General features: G+C 35.6%; 1 protein-coding gene across 2 annotated transcripts in view; it reads left to right on the top strand.

The window, feature by feature from the left end:
• The window catches only part of IFT80 (intraflagellar transport 80), a 168,376-nt gene that overhangs the window by 36,075 nt on the left and 121,583 nt on the right, over window positions 1-10,718 (top strand). For both annotated transcript variants that reach the window (XM_008053944.2, XM_008053943.2), the window contains exon 3: window positions 577-645. In XM_008053944.2, coding sequence (XP_008052135.1) covers window positions 618-645 — 28 coding nt within the window. In that variant the 5' untranslated portion in view covers window positions 577-617. The remainder of the gene's footprint in view (window positions 1-576; window positions 646-10,718) is intronic.

Raw genomic sequence — 10,718 nt, 5'->3', positions numbered from 1 at the left:
AAGGATCGCCTGAGCCCAGCAGGTCAAGGCTGTGGTGGCCGTGAGCATGCCACTGCACTCTAGCCTGGGTGACAGAGTGAGACTCTGACTCAAAAAAGGGAAAGAAAATTAAGAAGAAAGAAATAAAAATCTCTCTGTTAACAGACAGTTCTGTCTACCTACAACTTCTTCTTTCTTCCTTTTTCAGCAGAGTGGTTCAAAAGAGTTGTTTATTACTACTTCATCCTGTTCACAACTCACTGGAATTTGGCTACAGCTTTTTTTTTTATACTGAAAACACTTTTATTAGGATTTTAAGATGGAGACTGCAGTGATAATGAAAGCATTATTTGAATAATATGTCTTCTAAGATTGAAGGCAAAAATAAAAATTTTAATCATGAAAGGTTACTTTGATAAAAATTGTTTCAAAGTGATTTCTTTGTTATAACTATAAAGAAATCTGTCATTTAATTGGAGTAAATTATTTCTGAATTTTAAATATGCAGTAATATAGATTCTGTTGGTTTTTATATGCAAACTTAATGTTTACATTTATTTTCTATAGATAAAAAAATTTTTTTTTTCCTCTGTATAGTTGGAGAAGATGGACAAATAAAAGTTTGGTCAAAGACTGGAATGCTTAGATCAACTTTAGCTCAGCAAGGTATGTTTTATAATTGGAAAGTTTATTTTTGAAAATTATAGAATATAAAGATACCTTACCATTTTCTTTGGAAACAATCTAATATAGTTGTTGAGATTGACTTGGTCAAGTTCAAAACCTGTAACTTCTTATTTCTATTTACATTTTTTCTTCTTACTTTTCATGATGGCATGGACCATAGTATCTGTATTAATGAAGCCAAGAAACATAAGAAAATATTCAAGGATTTAATGAAGACTAACATAAATAGAGGCAGTTACAGACTAAATTTTTTTAAAATAATTCTGAAGCATATATCTTATATATAATAGAGTTGAGTATCTAGTTGAGTCACATTAAGAAAAAACCCCAATAACTTCATAATATTAACACCCCTTCTAAATTGTGTCGTATGTTTGATTTCTAAAATTATGGAGGGGAACATTCATACTGATGATATGAAACTTGATAAACCACATGTTAATGAAAGAGGTAGCCATTCGTGTTGAAATTTAGATTACATATAGTTACATATGATTCTTTTTTCTGTGTTACAGATTAATTTTTCTGATTAGATTTCATCTAGGAACACTAAAGCAGTTTTAATGTTTACCTGAGCATGTATCAGCTGATCTTCAGAGACAGGTTGCCAAAAAACATGCAAGCTATTCCTCACAATTATATCATAAATTCAAACTGTGAGGCATCTTCGATAATTGACTTTTAGCTGGGTGTAGTGGCTCATGCTTGTAATCCCAGCAATTTGGGAGGTGAAGATAAGAGGATTTGCCTGAGCCCAGGGGTTTGAGACCAGCCTGGGCAGCTTGGAGAGATCTTCTCTCTACAACAACACAAAAAAATTAGCCAGGTGTGATGGCGCATGTCTGTAATTCCAGCTACTTGGAAGGCTGAGATGAAAGGATCGCCTGAGTACAGCAGGTTGAGGCTTTAGTGGCCTTGAGTGTGCCACAGCACTCCAGCCTGGGCAACTAAGTGAGATTCTGATTCAAAAACAGAAACAAAACTGACTTCCCAAAATTTCCAGATTTTAATTTAAAAATGTTTTGGCCAGGCGCAGTGGCTGAAGCCTGTAATCCCAGCACTTTGGGAGGCCGAGGCAAGAGGATTGCTTGAGCCCAGGGGTTTGAGATCAGCCTGGGCAACTTGATGAGACATTGTCTCTACAATATAGCAAAAAATTAGCCGGGTGTGGTAGTGCACAGTTCCAGCTATTTGGGACTGAGGTAGAAGGATCACCTGAGTTCAGCAAGTTGACACTGGGATGGCCGTGAGCGTGCCACTGTACTCCAGCCTGGGCGACAGAGTGAGACTCTGTCTCAAAAATAACACAAAATAAAATAAAAATCATGTTTACTCTTAGGGTAATATTCAATCACTTGCATTTCTTTAGCTGCACATTAACCAAATGTTAATAATGGTAACCAGAAATATTAGGTAGTATTTCTCTTCTAAGGGTAAATGTTTGCTACTGATAATCTCTAAGTAGAATATATATTCATGAGTAGAAACTTTAGAGTTCATAAAAGTCATAAAATTCAGTTAAAAAAAGAGTCAATTTATTGTTACTTTAGTAATAAAATGTGCCGTTAGAAAATAAATCTTACTTTAACTTTCCAGTAGGTATGGAGATTTACATGTGACTTTTGGAGCTTTCTGTTAAGGCTGATTATTTGACATTCTCACTTTGTGATGAATGACTTATGTGTAACTGACAGAATTCTTGGAAGAACTGGAGGAAATTCAAGTAGTGGTGCTGGGCCTACAGTTCCTTCTGGCTGTTTCTGCTGCTGAGACATATCCTGTTTTCCTTTCATTTGTTTTCTATCCATTTGTTGCCTACAGATCTTCAGAGAAATTCTGAAGGCTTATTCCATTATGCACCATAATATTTTAATTATTTCCTAAGTGCTCCTTCCATTTCCTTAAATTCTTCCCGTCATTTACTATTATTGGACTGACCATTTAGGACTTTCCAGTGTCTAAAGTAGAAATTTGGAATAAATTGTTTAATGTAAACATTGTTAATCATAGAGGCCAGGTGATAATAGTGCTATTAGCTTATAGGTAATAAGCTATATAGTTTAGTCCTGTAGTTTACCTGTATAATGGATCTGGAAACCAAACTACTACTTATTTTACTCTTATGAGGAAAGTGCGTTCAGAGTTTCCAAACTCAGAAAGGCAGGTTAGAAGCACATGATCATAAATGAGGGAATTTCTATAAAATTGGAAGTCACGAACAAGTGGCCTGTGGGCTAAATGTGGCCCACTAACACAGAACATTTTACATGTAAATTTTGATTTTCTGTTCCTTTTGAAAAATTGGAAGAGTGGCTTTATTGGACCTGCTTTCTGGCATAAATACAGTCAGTTGGACTTCAGTAGTAGTTGCTTCATTTTTAGTTGGATTTTAAGCTTCTCTACTTATTTTTCCTATACTCTTATCTTTTTTTATCTATTCATTTTTGTTACATGATAGAACATAACAAATCTCTGAAGGAACTTGAATTTCCAATGATAAAATTGACTGTTAGTGTATACCTTGCAAGCAGTACTTAATTTTTTAATATTATTATTAATTTTTAATAGAGTATACATTCACAAGGTTAAGAATTTGAAGCATAAAAAGGGTATAACATTATTTTACATCCTTTTTCTTTTTTCTTCTGAGACAGGGTCTCATTCTGTTTCTTAGGCTCAAGTGCAGTGGCTTGACCTTAGCTCACTGTAGTCTCAACCTCTTGTGCTCAAGTGGTCCTCCTGTCTCAGTCTCCCAAGTAGCTGGAGTTACAGGTGTGCACCACCACACCTGACTAATTTTTAAATGTTTTTGTAGAAATAGGATCTCGCAGTGTTGGCCAGGCTGATCTCAAACTCCTGGCCCTCAAGTGCTGAGAGTATAGGTGTTAGCCACTGATCCCGGCCTTATATCCTTTTTTATCTATTAAATACTACTCCTGTCTCTTAGATTATCCCTGTCTCCTAGCCACCTAACTCAGACTCCCAGTGGTAACTTGTGTTACCATTTTCTTGTATGGCAAATATGTAGATATTTATATATTCTTTTTTCTTTTGTAAACAACTGGTTGCATACTACTACTGTATGTTCCTTGCTTTTTTTCACTTGAATCATGAACTATCTTGGATATAATTCTAAATCAGTACATAAAAATCTTCCTCAAACTGTTTTCCAAAGTAGATGTACCATTTTACATCCCACCAGCAATATGTGAAGTTCCAATTTTCCACATCCTAGCTAATTATTAACTGTCTTTTTGTTATTATAGTTTTCCTAGTGGGTATAAAGTGGTATCTCAATGTCATTTTGATTTGCATTTCCCTGATGGCTAATGATGTTGAGTATCTTTGCATTTACTCACAGGCCATTTTTATATCTTTTTGGAAAAATATCTATTCAAACTCTTAGCTCATTTTAAAAATTGGATTGTCTTATTGTCGAATTATTTGAGTTCTTTATGTATTCTGGATATTAATTAGATATTTAATTTGCAAATATTTTCTTACATTCAATGTTATTTATTCACTTTCTTGATGGTATCTTTTAAAGCACAAAAATTTGTATGACGTCCATTTTTTACTGCTTCTGTTTTTTGTGTCATATCTAACAAACCATTGTTAATCCAAGGTCATGAAAATTTTACCTATATTTTCTTCTAAGAGTTTTAGTGTTTATATTTAAGCCTGTGATCCATTTTGATTAGCTTTTTGTACAGTGCTTATTTTGCTATTTTATATTAAATTAAATATGTTATATATATAAGTGTTCTCTTAAAGCCGGGCTCCGTGGCTCAGCCTGTAATCCCAGCGCTTTGAGAGACTGAGGTGAGTGGATTGCCTGAGCCTGCGGATTCGAGACCCGCCTGGGCAACTTGGCGAGACCTCATCTCTACAATAAATAAAAAAATTAGCCAGGCGTGGTAGCACACGCCTGTAGTTCCAGCTACTTGGAAGGCTGAGGTGGGAGGATCGCCAGAGCCCAGCAGGTCGAGGCTGCGGTGGCCGGGAGTGTGCCACTGCACTCTAGTCTGGGCGATGGAGTGGAGACTCCAACTCAAAAAAAAAAAAAACTAAACTAAAAACTAAAATACAGTCCGGGCACGGTGGCTCAAGCCTATAATCCCAGCACTTTGGGAGGCCAAGACAAGAGGATTGCCTGAGCCCTTTGGTTCAAAACCAGCCTGGGGAACATGGTGAAACCTCATCTCTATAAAAAGAAAAAAAATTAGCCAGGAGTGGTGGCACGTGTCTGTGGTCCCAGCTACTTGGAAGGTTCAGGCGGAAGGATCGCCTGAGCCCAGCAGGTTGAGCCTGTGGTGGCCAGGAGCATGTCACTGCACTCCAGCCTGGGCAACAGAGTGAGACTCCAACTCAAAAAACAAAAACAAAAACCCAAAATACAGATCGAATCATATAATATGGGTAATTTTGCTAAGTATTTATCATATCAATCACATAATGATATTATCCATCAACATTCTAAATAACTGTAAATTCTTTAGCATTGAATGACTTTGAAACAGCTATCATTTTTGTCCTGTTTTAATCTTATTGTTTTCATTTAAGGCTTGTGTTATGAGATTAATAAGCAAAGTGAAACTAGATAGATAGTCCTAACTTGGTTAACATCTTGGTATTTCAAGAGAATAATGTTATCTTTTTCTGGATTAAGTTTATAAATTTACTATAGAGCTACGCATTTAATTTTTGAGTTTTTAATCATTGGTGCCACTTTCACTTTTTAAATTAGGCACTGACTTTTCCTGTTTTATCTCTGGGAAAACATTAGAGAAGCTAAGTTGTAATGACACACAGATTATTGATCATGTTTCTTTCATCTGTTAGCAACTGCATATTTGAGGGTGATTGTAAATCTGAGCTACTGAGAGCTGAATGCTTAAGGCTCAAGTAAGAAGACCAAGGCAGGTGGAGGTGCAGGACTCTTGCCTCCTTTGAAGATATAAACTAAATTTTGGCACAAAAGTGAAATAACATGGACTTAAATTATTTTAAAACCTGGAATTCCATAAATAGCGTTAAAGGCATGTTTGTGATTTTTGTCTTCATGTAGATGTTAACTGTTTATTCCTTGATGAATAGAGATTAATTCCTGAATTCATTTCTTAGCTTTTGGAGCCAGATATTCAGATAGAAAAAGTCACAGTCATAACCTTTTCCTCTAGTCCAGAAGACACATTAGCCTCAATTTTGGGGGTGGGGAAGACTTTGGCTTAGTTTAAAAATAATTCTTACTGATGCTGTGAGAAGTTATTGTTTCTTATTAGAGAACAATAATATATACACTGGGAATTTTATAATTAGGCCCTATATTGTGTTTCATAACACATGTTTGTATATTTTAATTATTACTGTATATTTAATTATATATTAACATTGGAATAAAATAATAATACTGCAAACCCTTAAAGACATTTCTCCCACTCTTTTCAAGTGGAAGAATAGGCCAGCAAAACACAGAACCTATATTATAGTCTACAATAAATTTAGTAAAGGAGGTAAACTGAAAATATAAATAACTGTAATACATGGCAGTGTGTGCTTATTGCGACAAGGTGCTTTGTCGGGGACAGGAAGGGAGAGATTAATGCTGTGGGTGCAGTGAGGCTATCTGAGAGTGAAGCCTTCCTGGCAAGTATTGTAGCATCTTTTGGCTGGGCTTTGAGGGATGAAGAATTTAGTTAACAAAATGTGCCTGTTGTCATTGGAGTGGAGCTATAAATGAAGCTAGCATCATCAGAGTGTTAGAGGCAGAGAGTGGTGGCACAGAAGAGGTCCAGGTGCAAGCTGTGTGAGGGGTAGTGCTGCCAAAGGGCTCAGACGCTGACAGTCTTGGATGCTGAATTAAGGGGTTTGGAATTTACTCTGTAAGCATACAAAATATTGTAAAAATAATCAGAAAAGTAAGAGATAATGGCTATCTTTTAGAAGGATCACCTTTGCAGTAAATTAAATTAGGTTGAATTAGAGGAACTAGAGATTAAATGGGGGTGGCTAGTAAGGAAATGACTTGAATAGAAGCAGTGACAGGGGTCATTGAAAAAACTAGTTCTCAGGGACTGAGTGATGAATACCTGTAAGGGTAAATAATTCAGAGGGGAATAAAATAGGGAATATATGTGTTGGGATGATGGTTTTGATTGTGTAGAAATTGAAGTTCTGGTGTGAAGCTGTCTTTGGACAAAGTAGAAATGTATTACAGCTCAAAGGTAAAGGCTGAAATAAAACATGAGAGTCAATTACATAAAAATGAAAGGTGAAGCTATGGGGGAAGGTAAGACCCCCAAGAGATAGCTGAGGATAGAAATTAATTTTTTTTTAAGTTTATATTTAAACTTTTTCTTGTACTGCCCAGTGATATACATAACCATGGAGCATGGAATTGCTTTTTTGGAATAATTCCTCTTATTATTTTTGTTAGTACATGTCTCTTGCAAATAGAATGAAAGAGAAATCACTCTTGGTTTTTTGAATTCCAAATAATTTGGAAAAAGAAAAGAAAAGAAATTGAGTGCCTACTCCTATGAATAACACAGTAAGCAAATGGTTGCTCATTGCATTACGAAGTAATTTCTAGTAGTAGTAGCTAACAGACTGCTTACATACTGCCAGACTCTATTCTAAGTAGTTATATTCACTCAGTATAGAACTATACTGCATTCAAGGCAATGATAGCTAATGCTTCAATATAGTAGTGAACAGTTCATTTCAAAAGAATTCTTAAAAACATACAAAAACAACATTTTTAGGGGATACTTTTATAGTATGAATGTGAAAAACATGGTATATTTGACCATGTATTTCCTTAAAACAATTGAAATACATTTTTGTCTCCTCTTCTGTGGTTTAAAATGCCTTCAACAGGTTGAAAGAATTTAGATAATTTGTTTTACAGAGAGATAAGGGTCTGACATTTAACACAACCCCAGGTGCATGTGGTTTCTTAAAAAATGTCAAAAGGTCACATGATTTTAGTGTACAAAGTCAGAAAAACAAGATCTTTTTGAGTGTTGTAACTGAAATGCAGCATAAATTAAAATTTCCAATATAAAAAGCAAGAAATTATTTAATTAACATAAAACTATATTTTGGTTTTTTTTGTTAATCATGAAATTAATAACATCTTATTACATGACTCACTAAACTCTTTGTTTTAAAGTAATTCAATCTGAAGGCTAAATTTCTTATTTCTGTGCTGACTTTGCAAAGTAAGCACTGGGAATAATTCATGCTTTAGTAAGTGGTGTGTGTGTGTATAAATGTATATATATATATTTTTTTGAGTTGGCGTCTCACTGTTGCCCAGGTTGAAGTGCAGTGGCACACTCACAGCCACCCTAGCATCAACCTGCTGGGCTCCGGTGATCCTTCCGCCTCAGCCTTCCAAGTAGCTGGAACTACAGGCACACGCTACCACACCCGGCTAATTTTTTTATTTCTTGTAAAGATGAGGCCTCGCCAAGTTGCCCGGGCTGGTCTTGAAGCTGCAGACTTAGGCAATCCACTTGCCTTGGCCTCCCAAAGTTCTGGGACTACAGGCTGAGCCACTGAGCCTGGCCATAAGTATATATTTTAAAACATTTTAAATATGATGAATCTGTTTCAAATGCTAGTGGGATGGATTTCATCATTTTTTGTGTGTGTGTGTGTGGATCTAATTCATTGACTTTTAATAATGATCATCATAACCACCCAGATTGAAAGTTCTGTAGCTATGCAGTTTATCTCTTTTAGAGAAGAAAAAGTTCACATATGTATATAGTATACAGTATATAGTTTCACACTTACTATTTTATTATAAATGTAAAAAATGAGTATAATGAAGACTTCTTAGTTTTGGATGTTATATCCATTTTTAATTTTTAGTGGTTAGGGAGAGTTGAGCTAATGAGACTTAGCTATTGACTTTATTTGGAGTTGCTTATTTATCATAAAGAACTTTGTATTTGTTTCCATTGCTTGTATTTTCATTGAAGAAATGTGGTTAAAAACCACCTGTTATTCCAGGCACGGTGGCTCACACCTGTAATCCCAGCACTTTGGGAGGACAGGACTGGAGGATGGTTTGAACCCAGGAGTTCAAGAGCTGTCTGGGTAATATAGTGAGACCTCTTTCCTACAAAGTTCAAGGCCTGTCTGGGCAATATAGTGAGACCTCTTTCCCACGTTTAGCCAGACGTGGTGATACACGCCTATAGTCCCAGCTACTTGGAAGACTGAGGCGGAACGATTGCCTGCACCCAGGAGGTTGAGGCTGTAGTGAGCCATGATCATGTCACTGCACTCCAGCGTGGGAAACACAGTGAGACTCCACTCAAACAAAACAAAAACCACATGTTATAACAAAGGAATTACTTAACTTCTCCTCTATAAGCTATTTTGTTTTATACTATAAGTTATACCTGTTTCTTTAATATTATTATTGTTTAAAAAATTGTTTTCTAAGCAGGAAATGAATTGTCTCCTTGTTCCAACAGGGAAGATAAGTATTTTGAAGAAAGGTTTATAAACAAGGAAATAGTGGCATGTAGCTGACTTAATTGGGCCACAAATTAAATGTTAAAGTTAAGAGGACAAAAGCATCCTTGGTTCCTCATTCTGAACCCCAACTGTGCCTTTAACCACAACTAAAGGCTTAAAGTCACATCCTGTATAACTCAATGGGAGTTGTATTTACTGAATTATTTCCTTAGGGGTAGTTGTCATAGTTTAGTATACAACTGAGGAAAGTACAATTTTTCTGAGTGTGTTCAAGAGGACTTGATAGACTATAAATTAAAATGTATTAATTTACTTTTTTTGTACAAAAATTATAGCTATAATAATGGAAATAAAGATGGTACCTATACTTCTACCACCTTAACTGATAAGTCTCTCCCTGTCCCACTCCCTTCCAGTCCTCACCAAGAACCACATTTGAAATATCTGAAATTTTGACTTATGCCTTTTGGGGAATTTATTAAAGTTGAACTCTGTTCATCTGGAAATTTACTTTTGAAGCCCAGGTCAGCTCCTGGCTACTCTCAGAGAATATTCACAGAGAATACTTACCTAGTACAGAAGAAGGCAGAGTGCCTTCTGAGGCTAGTCATCTCATTGGGAAGAATTTCTGTGATTTTTTTTTTTATATAGAACAACGCTAGATGTCACTGACAAATGTTTAGACACTTTATAATGTCTAACCTAAAATGTGGAAGACATGCATCAAGATTTTTTTTTTTTGCTTTGGACTAGGCCTAAACTAGACTTTCTAACATCTATAAACCACTGGGACTTGCTCACAATTGAATTATGTTTTGATTAGGGAGAAAATGGTACAAAAAAAGTATAATACCACTGGAACAAACTTTTGTCTTACATTTACTCCCTGTCAATTACAGCATCAATTGGGTTTTTTATTTAAATAAACAAATTTTATGGAAAGCCCATAAATCCTCAAATTCAGATTTCGTTTTACTAAGAATATAAATTACTGGTTCATTTATTCATTCATTTGTTCACTCACAGAATGTCAGTTACTACAGTAGTCTGACTTTGGAGTCCTAGACAGTTTTTATTTTTATTTATTTATTTTTTATTATGATGTTGTGGGGTGCAGTTAAGGGTTAGGTATACAAATACGTTTCATTCAGGCACCCTGTTGATAAAAGGTGTTTCCCCATCCCCAGACAGATATTTGCTACTGTTAATCCCATCTCCCTCCCCCCCCCCAAAGTTTCCCAGTACTGTCAATCATTTTCTTATAGTATTACATTGAATGTTCAAGGTCCATTGTATGAGTGAGAACATGTGATACTCGGATCTTTGTTTCTGTGAGAGGTCACTCAGTATTATAGACTCTAGTTCCATCCAGGTTGCTGCGAAATTCATGATTTTGTTCTTTTTTATGGCTGCGTAGTATTCCATCGTGTATATGTACCACATTTTTTTAATCCAGTCCTCTTTTGATGGGCAGCATGGTTGCTTCCAGGTTCTTGCTATTGTGAACATACTGCAATAAACATACGTGTGCAGGTATCTTTTTTATAGAGTGATTT

Source organism: Carlito syrichta, unplaced genomic scaffold (genome assembly GCF_000164805.1).
Source record: "Carlito syrichta isolate Samal-C Ts95f unplaced genomic scaffold, Tarsius_syrichta-2.0.1 Scaffold288891, whole genome shotgun sequence".
In the NCBI taxonomy this organism is placed as follows: domain Eukaryota; kingdom Metazoa; phylum Chordata; class Mammalia; order Primates; family Tarsiidae; genus Carlito; species Carlito syrichta.
This window is presented reverse-complemented; position numbering and strand designations above follow the sequence as displayed.